Source organism: Panthera onca, chromosome B4, assembly GCF_046562875.1.
Source record: "Panthera onca isolate mPanOnc1 chromosome B4, mPanOnc1 haplotype 2, whole genome shotgun sequence".
NCBI lineage: Eukaryota > Metazoa > Chordata > Mammalia > Carnivora > Felidae > Panthera > Panthera onca.
The window spans coordinates 138,278,915-138,301,911 of record NC_138345.1 but is presented as its reverse complement, the minus strand read 5'-3'; the positions used below and the strand labels follow the sequence as shown (position 1 = coordinate 138,301,911).

The 22,997-nt window shown below is 64.9% G+C and overlaps 1 protein-coding gene across 8 annotated transcripts in view; it reads right to left on the bottom strand.

Moving 5' to 3' along the window:
• Positions 1 to 22,997, bottom strand: part of GRAMD4 (GRAM domain containing 4) — a 72,438-nt gene that overhangs the window by 7,266 nt on the left and 42,175 nt on the right. For 7 of the 8 annotated variants that reach the window (XM_078449290.2, XM_078449293.2, XM_078449297.2 and 4 more), the window contains exons 4-13: positions 12,503 to 12,623; positions 8,278 to 8,339; positions 6,309 to 6,441; positions 5,854 to 5,879; positions 5,216 to 5,307; positions 3,876 to 3,967; positions 2,912 to 2,960; positions 1,811 to 1,882; positions 1,321 to 1,364; positions 1,136 to 1,245 (exon numbers count right to left, since the gene is read on the bottom strand). In XM_078449290.2, the coding sequence (XP_078305416.1) occupies positions 1,136 to 1,245; positions 1,321 to 1,364; positions 1,811 to 1,882; positions 2,912 to 2,960; positions 3,876 to 3,967; positions 5,216 to 5,307; positions 5,854 to 5,879; positions 6,309 to 6,441; positions 8,278 to 8,339; positions 12,503 to 12,623 (801 nt within the window). The remainder of the gene's footprint in view (positions 1 to 1,135; positions 1,246 to 1,320; positions 1,365 to 1,810; positions 1,883 to 2,911; positions 2,961 to 3,875; positions 3,968 to 5,215; positions 5,308 to 5,853; positions 5,880 to 6,308; positions 6,442 to 8,277; positions 8,340 to 12,502; positions 12,624 to 22,997) is intronic. The other variant, XM_078449298.2, reaches the window with a different exon arrangement.

The following is a 22,997-nucleotide window of genomic DNA, read 5'->3' as shown; positions in this document are numbered from 1 at the left end:
TCACTTCCCCCAAGGCCACGCCGTCTGCCAGCCCTGGCTTTCCTGGCAAGGCCTGCAGGGAGAGCACCAACCAAAGACCAGGGCTGCGGCGGCGTGCTGGGGGGCCGCGGGCAGGTGGGGACGGCCCCCATTCCGTGAGACCCCCGAACCACGTGGCCGCTGCGCTCGACGCCCCAGCTCGGACCCAGCCCCACCCGTGCACTGCAGCCGGGCCGGTGCCCGCTCCAGGCCAGGGACCCTAAGGCCCGAGACAGGTCAGGAGTCAGGGTCTGGCCAGGGGCAGCCTCAGGACCATGGCCTCGGCCTCGGCCTCCACACCTGCCCACACCTTCCTCCCTGCCCTGCAGAGGCCGGGGGCAGGGGTCCCAGTGAACCCATGAGGGGTTCAAGTCCTCCTGCCACCCCACGGTTTGAAATACGGACAAAGGCCACGTCCTGCACATCCAGATCTGTGGCCTGGATTCTGCACACGCCCCGCCCTGGAATTAAAACCCTCAACGCCCCGCCTCCAGCTGCACCCCCCGCCCCGCCCCCCCCATCCCTCGTGCCTCACTATCACTACAGCAACGTCACCTGCTCAGCAGTTCGGCGCAAACCCCGACCCCGCCCTGACCATCCCGTCTATCCACAGGTCCCACCACAGCCCAAGGCCCCACAGGCCCGGCCCTCCCGCCTACCCCATGCCCCTCAGTGCTCTCCCCGCTCCACCCCGGCCAAGGGCTGTTCTGGACCCGCACAAAACAAACCTCCGAAACCTCACCCTCTGCCCGAGCCTCCGCCCCGCACAGGACGGAGGCCACCGCTCCCCACGACACCCCCCCTGCCAGCCCTATGTCTCTCTTCCCTCGGCCTGACCCCGCACGGCCCCTGTGGGCCTTCGGGTCTACCAGCTCCTCGGGAGTAGAGCGTGAGCTTGATTTAAGAAACCACCGCCACGTGTCTAGGGTGCGATGGGCCTCGTGTCTCCCGAGTGTAAACACCTGATGAGAAGCCATCGGATGAGGCCCAGAGGGAGGAAAGCCAGTGAGCGCGAACAGCTGGCCTCTGGGAGGCACGTGGCACGCGCTCTGGTGGGAAGCAGCCCGGGCACCCTGTGCCACACTCACCCCCGACCCGGGACAAGGCGCCTCCTTACCCAGGGCCAGTCCCACCAGGCGGTAGGGGAAGAAGCAGGAGGCGAGGAAGGCGGCCCACAGAGCGACGTACAGCTTCTGCGTGATCTCAGGCTGGACCCACATGAACAGGCTGGAAGGGAGAGCGGGGCTCAGCCGGGGGGCGGGCCACACCCCCGAGGCCGCGGGCTGGGGGCCCATCACTCACTTCTTGATCTTTTCCAGGATGTCGGCCATCTTGCCAAAGAGGTTCTGTGTGGAGAAGCCACAATCACAACAGGTCCCCGTCCACACGGCCACGTCAGGAGGGCCGGGTTCACGGGCCGGCCAGAGAGGTCCAGCCCCCGTGTGGCCATGGCCGGGTGACACAGCCACTCGAGGGCCGAAGACAGGGGGGCGGGTCCGGTGCAAAGCCCAGGCTGACGCACTGACACGGATGTCCCGGGCCACGCCCCTCCTGGAGACAGCTCGGCCCGGCGGGTAGGGGCTCCACCCTCCAGAGGGTGCCAGCCGACAGCCTCGACCGGGAGGGCCTTCCCGCCAACCAGGGTTGTCTCGGGTGCTGCCTCGGGACCAAAGGGCAGGCTGACGGCAGGTCCGCTGACAACAGACAAGCCAGGCCTGGGGCACTGGGGGCCCCCGCTGGGCGACGCTGGCACAGAGGCGCCCCCAGACCGGAGCCCGAGAGGGGGAAGTACCTGGGCTTTCTGGGCGACATCCAGGACGAGCTGGAACTTCTCAGACACAGTCAGGTCCTCCTTTGGAGGCTCCTGCAGCCAGACGGGAGAGAATGTCCTCCGAAACTGAGCAGCTCAGAGGAATGAGTCCCAAGAACAGCACAGGGGCCTCCCAGCCCTGGGAACAGGGTCGCTCTGCTGCCCCCGCGCGGCATGGGCTGGCTGGCCTGGCAGCCACCACTCTGGTGCCCGGGAGGGCGGTGGGCAGCGGCAGGGATCGCACCTTGACGGGTCGTCTTCAAACGTGCACAGAGCCCTCCGCCCCTCACTTCGCAGTAAGGGAAATTGAGGCGGGGGGGGGGGGGGGCTGACCTCATCCTGTTTGTCTGAGCTCATTCAACCAGAGCCTCCCAAGGGCGTCCTGGGCACCGGGGCCCAGCAGGCACAGGCCTGCCGCCCCCGAGACTCCCTCCCCGAGCCCTGACCCCTGTGGCACCGTTGCACCCAGCACCCCTACTGCCAGCTCCCGCCCATGCCTGCAGCTCCACCCCACGGCCAGAGTCTCCCTCTGGAGCAGGTCAGCGAACTTTCTGTAACGGGCCAGAGAATAAACACCTGTAGCTCCGTGGGCCACGCGGTCCCTGCCACAGCTACTAAACCCGGCCGTTGCTGCCCCAAAGCATCCACAGCAGTGTGTGCATGAAAGGGAACGGCTACATGCCAATAAAACTTTATTTATAAAATCAGATGGAGGGCCGCGAGCTTGCTGATCCCTGCTCTACACGTCCACTGGTCCAGGGAGACACCGTGACAGCCCCCTTCGTACCTCCCTCTAGCGGATCACATCCCAGCTGGGAAGGGTCAGGACAGGCCTGCTTCCCCTGCCGCCAAGCCTGGGCCAGCAAGGGGCACTTGGGGTGTCGGCCGGCAAGGGGTCATAGTGTGGCCGTCCAGGGCTCTGTGCCCGGGGATGCTGGCTTTCCGCTCCCTGACCTTGACTTGCCAGGCAGGGCTCCCAGGGCATCCGCACAGCTGCTGCTGGAGGCCTCAGGGAACCCACACTGCCAACGGGTCGAGGCCTGACCGGGTGGAGGCCGAGACCTTTGCCCTCCCAGGACTTACCACGGGCTCAGACACTTCAGGCACGATGCTCCACTGTATCCTCCAGCCCCTGGTCAAGAGGAGACAATCACGGGCCTTTAACAGCTGGTGCCGTTAGAGGGAGGACCTCAGATCCCCAGCCCCGTGCTCCCGACCGGAAAGGAGTGCGGGACAGAAGGGGCTGCGGAGACCCTCTGCCGTCTGCTGCCGTGCCCACCAGGGCTGCCCCCTGGCTCTTGAGAATGGACAATTCAAGGTCACCCTCACCGGCCCCTCCCACGGGGGCCCAGAAGTGACAGGTCTTTCAAAGTAAGTCACCACAGCAGTAACAGCAAGTACTTTAGCTGATCGTGCCTCGCCTGGGCACAGAGGACGCCCTCACGAGTACGTAAAGATTTGCTTCCCTACAAAAAACATTTTCAAGTGAACCAACTCAAACAGGCACCGAGATGCTAGGAACACTCGTATGCGGAAGTGTGAACTTTTGAACGGCTGCGTACAAATCTGGAACACGGGGGCTCTCCTCTGGAGGGACGTTCACTGCTGGGGCAACCGCATGTTCAGACACACCAGGCAGCCTGGGGACAAGGGGCATCCCGACGGAGCCCCCAGAAGGTGCTCACAAGGGTGCGAAGGAAAGACGGGGCATGTTGCTTGGGGCTGGTGATTGCAAGGACCCTCACTCTGAATGCCAGGACCCCCCCCTCCCCCAGGGCACAAAGACTCTGCAGCCCCGTCAAGGCTCCTGGGATACCATCACTGAGCGGGGGCAGCTGCCCGCGGGCACCCGCCGGCCTTCCGGAAGAGCCGCCGGGGAGCTCGAAAATCACCCGCCGCTGGCTCCAGCGAGCCGGGTGGGGGCGGGCATCCTGGGGGCTCGGGAGCCCCACCCCATCACGGGACTACCCCCAGACACCTGTGTGCGAGGCGGCCCCGGCTCAGGGAGATGGCACCTCCACGTACACGGGCAAACCAGCACGCTCACCTGGCTATGAGGTAATTGAGGGATAACCTCAGAATTGCTAGAAATAAGAACATGGGGATGGCCCAGCCATGCCACACGGCATTCATGTACACCTGCGGGTAGGAGGGAGATGGTCAGGCACCCGGACAGGCCACCCCCTCCTCCTTCCCCCCGACCCCCCGCCCTGCCACACCACGATGGGAGGTGGGCGCCCAGGCCCCCAGCGGCTCTCCAAAGGAGGGAGTGCGTGACGGGGAGGCCCCAGGAAGAGCTGCTTTCTCAGCAGGGGTTCCGAGGGGTGGCACCAAGGGCCGCTCTGGGTGTGCAGGGAGGGGGCGCCCCTGGGAGGCAGCTACTGGACGTGGCTTGGGATGGGCACGGGTCCCTGCCGGCCCCAGGTACGGCTCCCCAGGGAAGAGCTCGAAGCCCCGCCAGGACTCAGCACGGCCAGGCGAGGTGGCCGACCGCTGGCTGAGAACCCACGATGTGCCATGTGCCTGGCACACAACAGACGTTCAGACAGGGCAGAGAGTGGAGTGCAGGGGGTTTCAGGCACAGGAGGCCAGGAAGGAGGGCCTGAATGGCGGGCACGTCTCTTGGTGATAACACACAGGCAGGACCACTATCAAAGGCCTCGTGGGGCAAAGGGCCTGTGAAGGGGGAGCCTCCGGGATGAAGGCAGGGCCGGGGCCCCGCGTCCGAGTCCTATTCTCTGTAAAGGAGCAAAATGCCCTTCTCCCCCCGGGGCTGGCACCGGGCTGTGGGCTTTAGGGCAGCCTCAGAACCTTCCAAAATGCAGAGATGGGGCTGCCCCTCTCTGGCCACGGTGCCTGGCAGGCAGGTGGGTGGCCTGTGTCCCCCTGCCAGTGATGGAAGGGTCTCCTTGCGCGGGGCTGGGGCCGGCTACGGCAGGACGATTCGGGCCAGGGGGCCGAGTCCCCTTTGCCCAGAGCAGGCCGCGATGCCGGCCTACTGCTCTCCCACCCCTTCCCCAGGACTGGGCTCGCAGAGGCCCAGCTGGGCCCCCAGGCCAGGAGCCTCCCCCAGCCCCAGGTGCCCAGTGGGAGGGAGCTCGGTCGCCCCTGGGCAGACAAGCCTCCTCACCAGCCTCTCCCCGACTCACCCAGGAGAGCAGACGGAGGTGTGGACAGAGGCCTGTTTCTGAGGCGCTGCCCCGGGGGGTTGTCTGGGGCTCCCCCTCCCCCGCAATGCCCTCAAGACAACCCAGGGCCGGGTAGCAGCACAGTCCCCACTGCACAGCCAGAGCGGCTAAGGGGCAGTGCGTCCCTGGGGACAGGTGGGAGACCGCGCTGGCCGCCCGGGGGGGGCTGGCAGACCGTCTCTGACCCCGGGGGACTCACGGTGAAGGCGATGGCGGACGTGTAGACGGAGTACCAGTCCGATAAGGCAGAGAGGTTCTTCACGAAGCTGGTGACGGGTTTGGCACCACGCTCTGGGGACAGAACGACCGCGGTGAGGCCGGCACTCAGGCACACCCCGGGGGGCAGCCAGCAGCGCAAGGGGCATGAGCGCAGGGGGCCCCGAACAACCTGGATTCCTGGGGCGCCTGACCGCCAGCTGGCCTCTCCCAGCCACCCCGGTGCCACCCACTGCGCACCATCCCTGCGCAAGCCGCCAGCTGGCCGCTCCCCCCCCCACGCCTGTGCCACACACGGGAGAAAGAGGGAGCCGGGGTGGTGGGGGGGGGGGGTGCCTGTCATCGCCCGGGGCCTGGCCAATACTTGGAGAAGCACCGCTTTCCACTGGGGCTTCCAGGCCTAGAGGGACATGTCCAGGCCCAGCTTGGGGACGGGCAGAGCTGGCCTCATCCTGTCCTGCTCCAGATGGATGGCGGGGGGGGGGGGGTGGTGGTGCTGGACATGCTGCTGACGGGAGCCTTGTTCCTAAGGAACCTCCAGGAACATCTTTCTGGAAAGACGTCCAGTTCAGCCCCGAGGCCCCGCTCCCCTGGCCCCACACGGCCGTGCTAGGTACTCACTTAGTCGCCTCATGTTTTCCGTCAACCTAAGAGGGAGGGAGAGAGAGGTGAGTGCCAGCACCTGCACAGCCGCGTCCCCACCGCCATGTTCCACTGCCACGCGGGGAGCACAGCATGACCTGGGACGCGGGGCCCACACCAGGTGCAGCTCACTGCTGATCACTAACTTGGGGGGGGGGTGTCACCTACGGTGCTGCCCCTCGTCTCCCACCCACGTCCCAGAACCTGAGTCCCCGAGACGATGGTCCCCACACGCCTTGTCACGAAGCCCAGAGTGTTGAGCTGGGGGGGGGGGGGGGGGGCTGCCTGTCACGTGACCCTGCTCCCGCCCCTGCTCCCTGGGGAAGGGCGCGTGGCCGTGCCCCGGGACCGGCCCTGGCGTCAGCCACTTTGTCGCTTCGCCCCGGGCGCTGGCCTGGCTCCCCCGAGGGCCCCTCCCCCCCGCAGGCCCCCACCTCCGGGCGCTGAGGGGCTCCTCCGTCTCCACCGTGCTCTCCTCGGGCTGGAACCGGAAGTCCTCCACGTACTCCCCAAACTTCTCGTAGAACCACTTCTGGACACGGGGGCACAGCCCCTGGCTCCGCCGGTCTGCGGGGAGGGGCTCCCGGTCAGGAACACGGATACAGTGGGGCGTGGACACCCTGACGCCGAGCCTGACCCGCTCCCGCCACGAGGCCCGCCACGGCCACCGCGGACCCCGTGGCGTCTCTGTTGTCACACGCCCCTCCCGGGGAGCCGCTGCAGCCCCAGCAGACGGCCCGCCCCCCCGGGGACGGGGTCGCCCTCCCTTTCTCTCTCTGGCTGGGGGCTCACCCCCTGGGACGCCGTGGACCTGAGGGACGGCCAGGGAACGTGTGCGCCCGGGGGTTGTGTCCTGGCGGGGGCCCCAGTGAAGGACGCGGCCTTTGCCCCCCACGACCAAGACCTTCAGAAGGGGACCCACCTCACAGATTCAGAAAACCAGGAGGAAACCACGCACCCTGAGTGCTCCGCACAGAGTCACCCGCAGGGGGCGCTGTCCCGCCACAATTAAGGAGAGGGAGGGGAGGGACGTGGTCCCGCGTGACACTCTTACCGGGCCAGGTCTGTGCACACAGAGGCCGCCCAGGCACAGGGAACAGAGGTCTCGGAGAGGAAAGGAACGGGGAGCGTCTGGGGGCCTCTCACCCCTCCCTGGAGCGGGACTGTGCTCAGCGCACGCAGAGGTGGGCAAAGCAGTGAATGCTACAGCCACCTGGACGGCTGGACAGCAGCCACGGGCAGTACGTGACCCGGTGGGACCGCCTGCGTCCCCATGAAACCACACTATGGATGCTCAATTGTGAAATCCACATTCCTTTCATTTTTTTCCAGCCGTTTAAAAATGCAGAAACCTTTTTTTAAAACCGTGAAGTCAGACAGGAGGCTCCGGTATGCCAACCCCCAGGTCTACGTCGGGCCTGTGGCCCGGACAGGCTTCGGGCGCTGCTGACCCCTCCGTGCTGGCTGAGGGGCGGGGGGCACCACGCAGAGCACCTGTCCCCTCCTCCCACTGTCCCTCCCTCTGCCCACACACCGCACCGGTGACGAGGGCTACCGAGTGGACCTCGGCTGGGGACCCAGAGCGTTGGGGTCTTTCCGCCCTTCACTTCTCTGACACTCCCCACGCGTGCAGGGGACTCATCAATCACGGTGCACAGCCGGGACCTCGGGGTCTCTCCTGCCGCTCCTGGCTTGGAACCCGGGTCTTGAGCGTGGAGGGGCCCGGGGAGACGATGACAGGGCACAGCAGCCGGCCCTGTACCCGGACCGGCCTACCTGCACGTCCCCGCTGGAAGACAGGACCTGTCTGGGCCTCCACGTGGTGGGTGCCCCTTGAAGAGGCTTTCCCTCCTGGGTCTCGGTTTCCTGAGCTGTATGTGAGACAGGCCTGACCTCGAGGCCCTGCCAGCATGACTCTGAGCTCCCAGCACAGAGGGGGTGCTCACAAGTGGTCAGCCCGTGGGAACGGGTCCTACGTCAGGAGATGGGAGGGCCAGGCCCACCCCGGGTCAGATCCCTAGACAGCTGGACAGAAAATCCCATTTCCTCCCAGGACATCGTTAGGAAGGACAAAGGGTAGAGCGAGATAGAGAACAGGGCTCGGCAGGCGGGGAGGTGCAGAGAAGAGGCTTCTGTGTCCTGACCCAGGGAGCGGCCCCCAGGTCAGTGGCCGAGAGGCCAGTGTGAGGACGACGCTCCTCAGTCGGGAAGGGCTGGAGCGGGTGCCGTGTGGCATCTTTACAGAACAATAAAATCACATCTCATTTGCTGTGACCGCTCGCCAGCTCACAACCGGAGCCGCCCACGGGGGCCCGACGCACGGAGACCCCGCGTGGGCAGGTGTGCCCAGGAACGGGCCCAACCCCCACCCCACCCCGGCCCGGCCGCCCACAGGGGCCCTACCTGCTCCGTTATTGACCTGGGCCTGCCCCTTCGGAGGCTGCTGGGCCGTCTGCTCCTCGGTTCTTAAAGGGAGGGGAGAAGGGGCAAGAGTCCTGTTAGTTCCAAGCGAGTCCGGGCTCTGCAAAGTCCTGGCACTCAGGGAGCCCACCGCACTCAAGTGTTCCTTCCCAGCAGCTGGGCTCCACTGGGACCTGACGGCTCAGACGTTGCGACGGCGTCCGGGCCTCACAGAGTCGCGTTCGTGACGGACACGCTTTTCTTGCTGTTTTTTTAATAACCGAGTAATCACTAATAAACATGCAATCCTTTCCTCTCCTATTAACACGTCTGCTTTTTTTTAAGTTCATTTATTTATTTTGAGAGAGAGCAAGTACGCGGGGGGAGGGGCAGAGAGGGGGAGAGACAGAATCCCAAGCAGGCTCCGCCCTCGGCACAGCCCCATGTGGGGCTTGGACCGTGAGATCCTGAGCTGAGCCGAAGGGTCAGATACTTAACCGACTGAGCCACCCAGGCGCTCCTAACACATCTGTTTCTTTATTAAGTTCCGAATAAATACCCCTTACGCTAATTAACTTGCATGCTAATGAAAAGACACTTATCGATGCACGTACTCAGCAAGCCCCGTGCAAGGCCACAGGCTGGGTGATGCCCGTGCCAGCCACCTGCCTGGCTTCCTGTCCCTGCGGCCCGGCCACAACGGATCACGGCAGTCCCCCGGCCTCAGAGCCCTCGCCTGGAGTTCTGTCCACCTGCCAGACCCTGACTACTGATCTTTCAGCCAAAGGGCCTGATGGAGCTGGCCCAGCCCCCAGCCCCCGGGTGGTGCTTTGGCCGGGCCGCAACGCACTGTTCCTGTGGCTCCCAGGCCAGCAGGGACCCCAGGATGTGGGGAGGGTGGAGCCCCAGGCAGAATTCAGCAGGGGCTTGGGGGGCGGGGTGGAACACAGAGGACTCTTTCAAGGTAGAGATGCCAGGCCCGGGAGACCCTCAGCTTCGGGGAAGGACGGGGGGCGGTTTCTGCTCTGTTCACGTAACGGGATTTCACGCCACACTTCCGTGAACCGACCTGGTTTGCGGGCTCGAAAGCCGCGACTGGAATCTGGAGCAGGAGGCGCAGGGGACGAGCTGGACGGGAGACAGGCAGGGTGGGCGAGGCCTGCAGCCTCACTAGGCAGTGGGTGAGGAACACACGAGACAGAGGTGGAGTCCCAGAGAAGGGAGCCACGGCCAGGGAGGAGGGGGCCGGGCGGCCCAAACAGCCGTCCACGCCCAGAGCTCCCACCGACAGGGGTTTACTGGGAGCAGGAGAGGCGCCCAGGACCCGACGGAGTGCCTTCCATTCCCAGGCACGGGTGACGGCCTCAACACCAGGATGTCTCCGGTGAGCCTGGAGGTTCCGGAAGCTGCAGCCCACCTGAGAAGCGCTAACAAATGTGCTCCTGCCGAGCCCGGGCCCAGGCGTGCGCTGCCAAGGACACGGCCCTGCCTGAGCCACAGGTGGGCCCGGGGTCCGGGTGGCCGGTGGCCGCTTTCTGGGGCCCTGGGCTCGGTTTACGCGGGCACTAACTGACTTTTCTAACACGATTACCTGCTAGAAACAAAGAGCCATTTCAACAGTAACGGGCTGCGTGCCGCCCCCTGGGAGAGGCCGGAGGACACGGGTGTGGGCACTCCGGGCGACACGTCCCACCAGACCTGGGCTGCTGTCGGTGCCTGTTACGTGCACGGGACACAGGAAGCGGCGGGCAGCGGGGAGATGGCGCATCGGGACATCGCAGCCTAAGACGTTGGGGCGCCCGGTCCCACCCGCAGCTCCCGGTCAAGGGGGACACCAACGGGGTGACCTCAGGGAAACAAGAGCCGTGTGACCTCGATCGGAAAAAAGGGGCCTTGGATTTCTAACACCCGTGGACTCACTCAAATGTTCCGGAACAACCTATGCTAATGCTTGATGATCGGCCAACAAGGCTGGAGTGGAATGTGCCTGAATTGCTTTTTGAAAATCCAATTTTCTGATCCGCAACCCGTCCGAGGCCAGAGGGCACTGAGGCCCGGGAGGTTCCAAGTGTGATGCCAGGGCCGGGCGCCAGGCTCACTCTGCCCCCGACCCTCCCTGGGCTGGGGGGGTCCATCTCACCCCACACACAGAGCAGCCCCCACCAAGGCTCAGTATGGCCTGGGGCCCAGCACAGGAGCGGCCCGAGAGGAGGGCCCGAGGCCGGGGTCCCAGGCAAGGCCTGGCCACAGACGGGCACAAGGCGGGAGGGCGGTGTTTCCACGTGGCTTTTGGACCGCGAACTGGAAAAGGCCTTTGCCTACTGATAAATAAGCTTTAACCAAGATGGTTTTTCAGAAATTCTCTTTAAAACCAAAACAGAGGTTTACGTAAACCTAATCCCCAGGTTTCAATCCTACAACTCATCTGCAGCTTGGGTGTGTGTGTGTGTGTGTGTGCGCGTGCACGTGCAGGGGCCCCTCCACACGCTCACCCAGCAGGGACGGCCCACGGCCACCCCCACACAGACATCAAGGTGACGGTGCAAAAGGTCATCACTTGTGGGACGCACAGCTGGTGAAGCGTCAGACTCTTTGATTTCAGCTCAGGTCACGATCTCACGGTTCGTGAGATCAAGCCCCATGCTGGGCTCTGCGCTGACAGCACAAAGCCTGCTTGGGGTTCTCTCTCTCCCTCTCTCTCTCTGACCCTCCCTAGCTCATGCTTTCTCTCTCTCAACATAAACAAATATTAAAAAAAAAGAGAGAGAGAAAGAGTCATCTCTTGCATGAAACCTGCTTCTCCCTGTACCTCCCCCTTCAGGCCTCAGTTTCCAGAAGGTTCCTAAACCCCACCCCCACATAAAGCAGGGGAGCAGCCCCACGAGGCACCCCAGGACCCTTAGCTTCCTGGGTCCTGGCCCGGATGTTCCTTAACTATAATCACCCAGCTGGCCCCCAAGCAGACCTGTGGGAGACTGGTCCCTCTGCGTCCTCAGAACTGGGAGGGGACTTTGGTGAAGGGCTGGGGAGTGAGGCCGGGCGGGGGCTGGGAAACGGACAGAGCAGACACGTGGGCAAACACCACTCAAGGCCACTGGGGGGACTGCAGCCTCCAGCCAAGGGCTCCGGGCGAGGCTGGACCCAAACACGCATCTGCCCCAGACAGAAGTGCGTTCTGTCGGGGAGACGGCGTTGTGACGCACCACAGAAGGCTGGCCATGGCCGGCAGGCTGAGAAGGCACCCGGGGACAGGATCCAGTCCCTGGATCTCCCAGCATCCGTCCAGGTCAGGTGACTCGCTGCACCTCTTTGCATAATTAAAACGTAATTGAATCTTTGCACGTCTACAGATTTCCACGTAAGAAAGTTCAGCATCAGGTAAAGTCCTGGCTGAGGCCCATGTGCCGATGTCTGGGACGGGGCAGAATGCAAAGTAGGGTGAGTCCCTCCCCTGACAATCTCGAGGCCTCCCCCCACCAGGGAGTCCCGAAGAACCCCGAAACAGCCACACTGACCTGCGGGGACAGGCAACACAGCCCGATTTCAACGCTGCCCAAAAACACACACGAGTTGTCCTAAACGCCTGCAGAGCAGGGTAAAGACCCTTCCTCCAAAGACAGCCAGGTGCCCCCAGCTCCCGGGAGCTGACCACCAACGGGTAAGACCTGAGAGGAAGCCAGCGTCTGGCCATCGCCTTCCCACCGACTAAACCCCGTGCACGGGGCACCTGGAGCCTGGGGGGGATCCTCGGAACCAGAGCTGGTGACGACACTCGGTAACAACAATGCACTCGCCCACCCCACAGAGGAACCAGCTCTTGGCGGGGATGTCCCAGCAGCGGCCTCGTCCGCCAGGCCGCCAGCCTGCAGGGACAGGGAGAGCACGGGTCTCCGAATGTACAAACACCCCCCGGAATGACCCGCTTCTCGCTGGCGGCACCGTGAGGCAGAGGCCCGGCTCTCGCGGGCAGAGGTGGGGGGTGCCGAGGGGGCCACGCGCCAGGGACAGCTCCACCCACAGCAGGGCCCACACCGTCCCCCCCCAGAAGCCGGGGCGTCACCTCCAGAGCGGAGGGGCGCTGCCGGGACGAGGGTGACCCTCCGCGGCGGGCGAACCCCGAGGTCGCTGCGTGCGGCAGGTGGCTCAGGAAGGGGTCCCGACCCCCGTGGCGGCTCAGGGGCAAGGAGGCGCCCGCGGGGGCAGCGGGGGGCCTCGGCCCCCTCCTCACCTGGCCTTCAGCACCTCCTGGACCTTCTGTTCCAGCTCCATCCGCCGCTGCCGCTCCCGGTCCAGCTCCTGCCGCAGCATCTCCGAGTTGGTTTCTTCCCTCAGCTTGCGGAGCTCCTCCTCTGCAGGGAGACAGCTGCGAGGTGACCGTCGCCCGGGTCCACCCTGCCCCTCGACGGCGCGGGCACCACGGGAGGGCTCGGACGCAGGGTTCGGCCACCGGCTTCGGCCTTTCCCGGGTGTCCCCACGCCGGCCCTCCTGCCCGCCCCGCGGCCCACCCGCACTACAATGCCCACTGCGGAGCCCCCGCGCTTTCCGCCGGGCTTCGGTGTGCCCCGAGTGCAGCCTGGGCCGTGACCTCACGGGGGAGCCGGAGGAACCGGCGCGGCCACAGGCGGGCCCTGCCTTCTGCACCGTTCCTCAGGAGCAGACCCTGTCGGCGGGCGCCGCCCAGGAGCACCGGGCCCCGGCTGTCTCTGCCCCCCTCAGAGCGCCTCCCCCACCGGCTCCCCCACAAACGCCTGGGGAGCGACAGCTGGCCGCGGGCAACTGGTTCAACTCTCGAGGGCTGTGCCGAGTCTCGTATCACAGCAAAATGCGAGAGTCCCCCTGAAAATCCTCGGCTCCTGCATTTCCCTGTCGCGGTGCAGAAGGCTCTCTCGTTTCTGAGCGGGACACGCGGTGGCCCTGCTCTCGTCACAGCCCCACGACGGCACGGAGCTCGGCCGTCTCCACTCTGCCCCCGGACACCAGCCCTCACTTCTCAAGGCTCTGCATCGCCTCCTAGAGGGGTCGCCACCCGCCGGGGACAGACGGACCGCACAGGTGTGAGGGACCGAAGACCTGCCTCCTCGCGGGGCTGGGCTGGGCTCCCCGCATCCAAACAGGTCACGGCTACCTGCTGAGAGACCCCGAGCGCCCTGCAGGGAGAGGCAGGTGCAACGGGGACGCGGCCACGGCAGCCCCCGACACGTGCCGTGGCCCAGCCACGAGCCCCCCCAGAGAACACGTCCCGAAGAGAGACGGCTCCCCACGCCGACGGTGCTGCCGAGGCCGAGACCCGGGAAGAGCCTCCTCCACAGGCATCTGCTGGGGGCCGATGATCCCACCTCCCCCTTTTAGTCAACGGTTAAAGTCATGAAACAAGTCTGCTGAGCTGGGGCCCGAGCAAGACGGAACAGAGCGGTGGGGAGGCCCGCGCTCGCGGTCACCCTGACGGACGGGTATCTCGCCGCTCTTCACGGGACCAGCGCGTGGCCTCGCGCACCAGGACACTTGTGACAGAGAAGTGAGCCACACAAAGGCTGGCCCTCTGGGGACCCGGACAGTGAGAACAGCCCCGTTCAGGGAGTGAGTCCGAGGGGTGGGCGGGCGTCGCGGGGCACGTGTGAGCGGGTGAGGGGGGTTGGCGCCGAGGAGAACTGAGCCCTGTGGACTCAGGAAAAGCCACACTTGGCTCGAGTCCTGGAAAGGTCTTCCTGAGACGCAGGAACGCGACCGACTAATTCACCAAAATCGGAGGTGAGGCCTGGAGCCGGGGAAGAGCCAGGACACCCCCCCGAGTCTGACCAGTGGCGGGAGTGCAGGCCTCCGCTGCCCCTCGCTGCCAGTCATGGTGAGACCCTCGCTGGCCTGGGGGGAGGGGGGGCCGGGGAGGGACCAGGGGAGGGACCGGGGGAGACCCAGAGGCTTCCTTTCCTGTCCTGGCTGCCTCCCCAGACCTGGGGACACAGGGCTGAGCCCGAGCCCCCGAAATTCAGGCCAAGGTCAGCACGGCAGCCGGAGGCCCCAAGCGCAGACTGGCTTGCAGCAGGACGGTGCGTGACGGCAGGGCTCTGTGTCCAGACGGCACACGGGCAGGCCGAGAGGCCCAAGGTCAGAAGACCCTCCCGCCTCGAGGGTGCCTGGCCACACCTCCTGCCTGGGTTGTTCGCGGCTCGCCGGATTTCACGAAGAACACGGGTGTGCGAGGGCCGGGGCCCACCTGCTCGGTGAGCGTTTGGAGTGCGCGAGGCCCTCCCGTGCGTCTAACCTCGCTGGGATCCACCCGGCTCTGGGCAACTGCGCCCAGCACCCTCCAGCACCCGCCGGCCCCTCCGGGCCCCTCCTGCTACTGAGGCCTGTTGGGAGAAGGTCCCGCACAGAAAGAGGACAGGCCAACGCCACAGGGAGCGGTCCCTCCCAGCTCCCACGCAGACCCCCTCAGTCCCGGGGTGAAGCAGGGTGGCCCCCACACAGCTAAGTCTCCCCAAAGACTGAGGCCTCTGGACCCGCTGAATCTGGACACAGAACAGGCCCCATGAGGGGGGCTGTGCAGAGGGGAGAGGAGAGGGTGGTCTCTGCCCAGGTCCAGAGAGCCACTTCTGAGTCAGAGCCAGCAACGGGGGCCAGGCAGCAAGGGAAGGCGGCCAGGGAGGCAGGTGACAGGAGCACGGAGCCCCAGCTCCAGGGCTGCGGGAAGCCCAGCTGAGCCCCGCCCCCCCGGCCCTGCCGAGGCAGCCGCGTGTCCCCGCTCACGGTAGCCAGCCAGGTTTATGGCAAAGGGGACTTGTGCCAGGCACACCGCCACACACACTGGGACTTCTGCACGTCGCCCCAAACCCACCCATCCTCCTGGTCCCAACTCTTACCCTGGTTCCTAACTGGCCCCCTTACACCCTCCAATCCACCTCTAAACAGCACTCCTGCCGCCGTCCTGCCTGAAAGTCGGCAGGGGCTTGCGATGAAATCCAACCACTCAGCGAATCCCTCCAAAGCGATGCCCCGCACTCCGCCTCACCTGCTGTGTCTCACTGCTCTTCCCTCGGCTTTGCTCTTTGGGTCCACGCCACAGGGATCGCCTTTCAGAGATCAGCCCACGGTCTGACCCTGCCCCAGGACCTTTGCACATGCTGGTGCCCCCCTCCCTGCCACTCAGTCTCAAAGGCACCATTTCCCCTCCCAGAGCAACCTCCCTGACCGCTCCCCACACATTCAACGTGGCATTTTGTCACTTCCCTCATGGGTTTGCTCTAACAGGAACGTGGGCAACATGGGTTCTCCTCAGGGTGCTGGGAGGGGATTCCTAGAGGGGATGCAGGTCCACAGATCAAGGCTCAGCAAACGTGACCGCTAGAAACACAGCACGTTTCTAAGTCTACACTCGTGCAGGATCCCCTGGCTCGAGCCCACAGTCCCCGTCTGTCCACTGTCTGTGAAGGCCCAGGGCCCAGCCTGGCCCAAGGAGAAGCCAGGAAAGGCACGGTGAACGGACAGCCCAGCGAGTTCTCAGGCAGCAGGAGCAGACGTGTCAGCTGCAGGGCGCACACACCGGGACTGGCCGGGGGCCCGACGGCGAGGACACCAGTGGTGAGGGAGGGGCCGCTGCCCCGGCACGAGGCCTCCGGCCCCCGAAGGACACCCGCACCCTGTGCAGCGGACCTGCCAGCCCCCACGCGTCAGGCCTCAGCCGTCCCCAGCCCTGCACTGGGGCTCCCGGGGACCCACCCTGAGGGCTCAGGAGGACTGGGAGCCCCCACCTGTGGTTTCCGGGCACACACGGCACCGGCTGGGAGGTGCTCGGGCGACCGGGGACCCACAGCTTAGCACGTTATCGGCCCGGGAGCTCCGGCCTCCACAGAGACTTCCACTCGGCCCCACACCAAGCCCAGCTGCCCAGAGAGACCACCTGCTCGCACACAACTTCCTCAGCAAACGCCCACTGTGCGCGTATTATGCACCGGGCTTCGTCAAAGGGAACGCTGCCGTGATGAAGCAACTGCACCCCGGCCGGAGCAGGCATCAGGTGGCCCCTGTGAGCACATCTTCTGTGTATACTGGCCCCAGGGGGCTGGCCTGGACACGGCTCCCCACTGGCCCTTGGGCCCCTTGGGAGGTGGGTCCCGACACAGGTAGGGCCCGGGGACCCTCTTCCAAGAGGGCGCCCGCACACCGGCAGTGGGAGAGCTCTGCCCTCCCGTGTGCCTACACAGCACTGCCCAGCCTCCTCCCACGGCACTCGCTTCGGAGCAGTGTGGTCCTCCTGCGGTGGGCCTGGTCTAAGCAGGTGCCCGGTCAAGACTCACTGGATAAGCCAGTGGATGAACCTCGGGGTGAGCCTCCACGGGGTCCTGTCCACCACGTGCTGACGGGCAGACAGCCCTGGACAGGGGTGAGGGCACCTCTCCCCCGGGGGAGTGGCCATTGGCCAAGTCAGGTACCCCGGGGGCCACCTCACAAGTGCCCAGATTGGGGTGTTCTCGAGCTTTCCCGTCCCAACACCCACACGCACCCCAAAAACCTCTGTGCATCTCAGCTCCGTCTGAAGGTCAAGGCAGCTGCGGACGCCTCCCCCATCCACAGGCAGTCAGCCCCTCCTGCATCATTGGCAGGAAACCACACTTTACTTAACTTGGCCGCCCCCGAGCTCCCTCCCCCAGGAGGCCAACCTGCGGAAGCTCAACACGTGGCTGGGTTCCACCACGTGGCAACTGTGGGCCAAGCCTACGTGGACACGTGTGGACACCCAGATTCCGCCCCACGAGCCGCTGGTGCGCTGAGCAAAAAAAGACACACTCACCATCACAGGTGGTTTCAGAGACGCGGGGCAGCCGAGAGCCAGGTCCTCTTAACACCCTCGGGGGTTAAGGCCCCTCGGCTCGGCCCTGCCCTGCCCTGCCCTGCCCAGGATGGAGGCTTGGGACCTCAGCCCCGGACTGGCCCCCGGTCTCCTGGCCTCCCCGGGTCGGCGGCCCCCTGCGGAACAGAGACGAACGCACCCCCGGCCCTCAGCCCCGCGCCACAAAGCCCCTCCCGCCTCCAGCCAGTGCGGGGCAGCGGCTCACGGTTTCACACCCTAGGACGCAGCCAGGCAAGTCTGCCCGTCCCCCTTCCCGGAAAGGACACGTCCACCTCTTCCAGCGCCTCCTCTGCTGGCGGCACAGACACGTCTGGATAAATAAACCCAGCTGGCATTTGGGGCCGTCTCCCTCCCGTCCTCTGAGCGAACAGCTCTCTGCAAGGCCACGCGGCTCTCTCCCCGAGCCTGAAATACTGACCAGACCCAGGGAGCGTGGGTGTTCCGGCCTGTCCCCCCAGCTGGTGACATATTTAGGTCAATCACAGTGCACGGGGCACAGGACACAGCAGCACAACCCTACCCACCCCCACCGCCCCCCCATGGCCATCGATTTCTCCCTCCTCCCTTCCCGCTGAGTGGCAACTTCTGAGCCGGTCTCGCTCCACCCAGCCTCCCCTGGGGGCCGCCTCTGACCCCGACGCCGTCTGACCTCAGAGCCCAGACCACAGCCTTTCCAGCAGCGACCAGCCTTCCTTCTGCAGAGCCCGGGCCCCGGGCCTGGACACTCGGCTGCCAGAGCGCGAGGCTCCCGTGGTCTCAGCACGGGACCACCTCACATGGACTCCATCGTCACGTCTCCCCTGACCCTCTGTCTCCCTCTCGCGGGAGTTGCTGTAATTAATCAGACTGGGCACACCGGGTAACCAGGATGGCCCCCCTCTCGGATCCTTAACTCAGTTACAAGTCCCTTGGGCCACGAAGGTGACATGGTGGCAGGTTCTGGCGATGAGGGCGCAGACACTTTTGGGGGCCAGGATTCCGCCCCGCATTCCTTCCTGAGACAAGACTGCGTACAAGGAGGCCCTACTGGGCCCCGGGAGGGAGGGACGGGTCCCTCCTTCCACCTGCCCCACGGGAACCCACAGGTCACAAAACACAGAACGGACCCCTTTCCTGAGTCAAATGGCCCTCAGGAGATGCAGCGGCCCCAGCAGCCCCCTCCTCCCACCCATCTCCTCCCCGCCTCTCTCCGGGCCCCACCTGAAGCGGGATTCGAAAAGTGCCCCACCAGCCCTGACCACGAGAGCTCTGACTCTCTGAAGTCCCGTCGTGAGAAGTACCCGCACAGAGGACATCCGGTCGCCCACACTCCCACAAGCCCACGCCCTACATGCGCCATTTTGGTGCAGCATGCGCTCAGGCTGTTCGGAGCCCCTCTCTGCCTCTTCGTGGGGGTGCGGCCTGCCTCACGGGCCGTGGGAGCCACCCTTGCAGGGGGCCAGATGCCCATCAGTCCACAGGCACCAGCGGCTAAGTTACAGGCGGGGTCCCCAGGAGCGGAAGCCACACCCTGGCACATCAGGCCACCAAGTCAGGACCCTGCGGGGCAGGAAAGGCGGCCGCGTTAGAGACCACCGGGCCCGCCAGGGTCACACAGTGAGGTCCCCAGCACAGCGATTCGCTCCCTTCCAAGGACTGGTGTGGCCACGGGGGTGCCGCAGCAGAACGCTGGGGGCAGCCGGGAGCCCGGGGGAGGCTGTGGGAGCCCAAATGCCTGCCTGAGGAGGGAGTCTGAATCCCCAGACCTTCCAGGACCGGGGGTGCACCTGGAAGGCAGGAGTCTGTCCCAGAATTCGTGAATTCCCTCCCTGCACGGCTGTCCAGTGGGGCCCCCGTGAGAGCGGCGGGCACATGGCATGATGCCACCCACTCCCGTGACAGCCGTTGGGCAGCAGACTCAGGGCAGGCGGAGGCCCGGGGGTGTGGTGAGCCCTGAGGGACGCTCGGACTTTCTAAGCCTTGGCTCCCTCGTCCCAAATGCCCCCTCCTTGCAGCGGCAGGGTCCACACAAGCCAGGTCCTGCTCTAGTGGGGGCGTTCGGGGCCCCTTACAGAGACTGCTGACCGCTGCTTGCCAAGGGATAAGGCAAAATGAGCTACAGACGTGGAGCCCCGAAAACAGCAGGGTGTGGGAAGGCACCCCGTGCAGGGCTCGCGCACAGAGTCCAGCAGGCGCCCCCCCCCCCCCCCCCCCCCCCCCCCGAGCCCGAGAGGCGGGCAGGGTCGGCAAGCTGACCGGGGACTCCGGGCACCTCCTCCACTGCCAGCCCACGGCCACCCGGACTCGGAGGGACAGAGAGAGGACGCCCTGGGCCATGCCCACCACACACCCAGACAGCGTGGGCCACGGCCCAACCCGGCGCCCCAGCCTCCAGGGGAGTCACTGGGAGGAAGGAACCAGCTTCCAGGCTATTTTTAAATGTGTAAAAGTAGAACTCTCAAGCAGGAGTCCTCCTGGCACAGAATTCAACAGGCCCAGCCACAGCCAAAAATAAAAATCAAGTGATAATCCTTAAATAAAACTCCTTCCCACCGGCCAGGCCTGCAAACACAGAGACCGCTGGGAAAGCTGCTCCCGCTGGCCACGTGGGAGGCAGCACACCTGGGGGCCCCAGGCTCCGCCCCCACCCTTCCTCCTCCCCTGCAGCCTGCACCCTCCCCACCCGCAGCCTGCCGGCCCAACTCGCCCGCTGGCCATCGCCTCGGACCTTTCTAGAAGGCAGAACCACGTGCTCCCCACAGTGACCAGGTATCAGGCTCTAAGCCGAGGGCACACCGCTACTTTAAATGACCAGCAAAAAAGCGCCCACGACAACTCCCTTCCCCCTCAGCTTCTCCCGGAGAAAAACCGTTCGGGATGGGCAACTTCCGTCCGCACAATGTCTCTGACGTGGACTTTGCTTACTGTGGTGCCACCAACGGTCAGCGACCGTGCTGTCTGGCCCTCAGGGGGCGGCACCTGCCGTGCTGGGCTGCTCAGACACCGGCCTACCGCAGGGTTAGGTCCCTCTTGGGAAACCAGCTGGAGTTTTGGGGGATTCTTTCCATGCAAAATAATAAGAAATAGGATCTCATCCAGGGTTTTGACCCAGAACAGCTGTCTTTCAGGAACCGACAGCCCCTCAGCACAGATGACGTGGCTTCACGTGGCCGCCCGAGGTCTGGGCTCTGGGGCCCCGGACTCAGAAACAGAAAATGTGTGTGTGCCCATCCCTGGTCCCTCTCTCTTTCCCCCCAGCACTTAGTGCCCCGCAGCTGAGCCCGCCATGCCCAGCCCTTCCCCACAGCAATGAGCTATTTTCTAAGCACCTGCACCCTGCACAGCTCTGGGGTGGGGGCCGCCGGGACTCTGCCCCCAACAAGGCAAGACCAGGCCCCGAGTCTCCGAGTGGGTGAGCTCACCAGGGAGCAAACGTGACACATAAAACACATGCTTAAGGACCAAACACCAGACAGGGTGAGAGCAGGGAAGGGCGCATCTGGAGGACCTGAGCTGTGGTAAGTGCCCGCTGGGACCCGGAAGGATGTGCAGATGCGTGCCCGGTGGAAGGAACAGTCTGTCTGTCCACTCGTCCATCCACCTGCCTACCCACAGACCCACACATCCATCCATCTATCCGCTCACCCGCTCACTCACCCTCCAGCCATCTACCCATTCACCCACTCACCCACTCATCGGCCCATCCATCCGTCCACCCACCTACCCGCTGACTCATCCATCCACTCACCCACCCGCCCACTCACCTACCCATCGACTCACGCATCCACAGACCCGTCCGTTCAAATACGCACTGAGCACCCACAACCACTAGAGCACGAGCCTCAGCTGTGGGGATACGTAGATAAGGTGCCGGCCACCTTCACTCTGTCACACGAGAATCCGGCTCAGTAGGGGAGACGCGACGTGAAGTTCCCACACGGAGCTGGAAGAAAGTTGGGGCAAGCCCACGTCACAGGGCGGCCCGCTGGACCAGTGTGGCCTCGTCCGTGGGGGTCTCGGCAGGAGGGGACCAGCCGGGGGGGCGGCAGAGGGCAGGGAAGGCGAGGTGCCGTCCTCACGCGGGAGCTCAGGCACGCCAGCGTAAGCGGGGTCCCATCCTCCGGCCTCCTCACCACCCAGGGAGCGGGTGAGGTGTTCAGTGGGTGCATGCGGAGCGTCAACAAGAAAGCTCCCAGAGCTCGCGTGGCTCCTGACGAAACACATCCCACGGAGCTCGGTTCTGTCCTCTTCCAAAGTGCCCGTCAGAGGACACTGCCAGACCCTGGACACGGAGCCGTCAAAATACCACACGGGCAGGCCCGCTGGAGCTTGCTCCCTGACTTCGCCCCCCACCCAAGAGTCCCGCAGCCCTGGGTCCCACGGGGCGAGCCCAGCACCGGCAGGCTCCGGGGGTGGCTCCTCTGAAGTAGGAGCTGGGCAGGCGGGGCGCTCAGCCGGGCACTGAGACGGCCCTGCCTGGGGCGGGGGGAGCCGGGCTCTGTGCCTGTCGAGGAGTCGGGGCCCAACATCCGCAACGAATAACGGAAGGGCAGATTCTCACCGGGAGTAGAAGGGATCCGGATCTGCCTTCCTCTTCGCCGAACAGCACCGATTTAACGGCAGGAGCAGAGTCAAACCAACAAACAAAACGCCAGACTCCCAGATGGACATCTGTGGGCCCACATCCACCACCACGTGGCCAACCCCACACCTAGCCCTGCAGCCAGTAGGCCTGGAACGGGGCCTCACCTTGTCTGGACAACTCCCGCCCCCCTCCAAACCGTAAGCAGGCAGCAGGCAGCTCCCAACGCCCCTGCTGGCAGAGGACTTTGCGGGTGAGAAAGCGCTTGCTGGCTGCTCAGAAACTTCCCTTCCCTCCAGGGCCCTTCCTTGAAGTCTAGGCATCAGAGAGAGATGCTCCAGGCCACGGGAGTGAAACCCTCTCAGGCGGGAAACAGACAGCCACGCTGACCCGCCGTGGCTCGGAGCAGGAAGGGGCGCACCGGGGCTCAGAAGCAAAGGGCGTCCTCTGCCCGGCCGCACCCTGCATGAGCTAACTGCCGTCTGCCCATCTGCGTCCACCGGGAACCCACATGCATCTGGCACTGGGTGGCGTCGGTGGCCCAGCGAGCACGGTCCCTACACTGTGGGGGCTCAAGACCCCAGGGTGGGCCCCCCAGGGAGGATTCCACAGGCCTTCGCACAACACAGAACCCGTGCACGGGTCAGGGAGGTTCAGGCTTCACCTGGCAACCAGGAAGCCCCCAGGCCCCGGAGGCCCCGTGAGCATTTCCTCCAAGAGCCAAATCCCACCCCAAGTCCCTTTCGGAGAGAATCTCCTTTCCCAGGGCCCACACCCAACAGGAGGTGGAGAAAGGCACAGAAACTGCGGACCACTTACTGTGTGCTTGTGCTTAAAAAGCAGTAGCAACCGAAATGCATCTCGGGCTAAATGCAAATGCACGATGCTTTTAACTTACTTATGCACTTCTTTAACAAATTTAGGCTCCTGCCTCCAGTCACGAGCCGGGACGCATTTCCAACTCACAGTCTCCACCCTATGTCATTTTCTCTCAGGAACATTTGTACTGTTCAATATTTCATAACCGAGAAGGCCGCTGCACACTCGGGCTATTTCCTCCTCCCCACAAAGAACAATAGTCTGCTTTCTGGGATAATTGAATGGAGTTTTCACACCGGCCACTTAGGCGTTTTGCAGGGGGGAGCTGAGGCCGCGAACGGGTGAACGTCCGCAGCCGGCCGCTACCCGGCGGCCGAGTCGAGGACTAGAAGCGTGGGTGCCGACCGCAGACCCAAGCTCCCCCGAGCCCACGTCAGCACCCCTCCTGCGGGACCGGGGCACAGAGGCCGGTGCAGCAGCAACCCAAAGCACCCTGT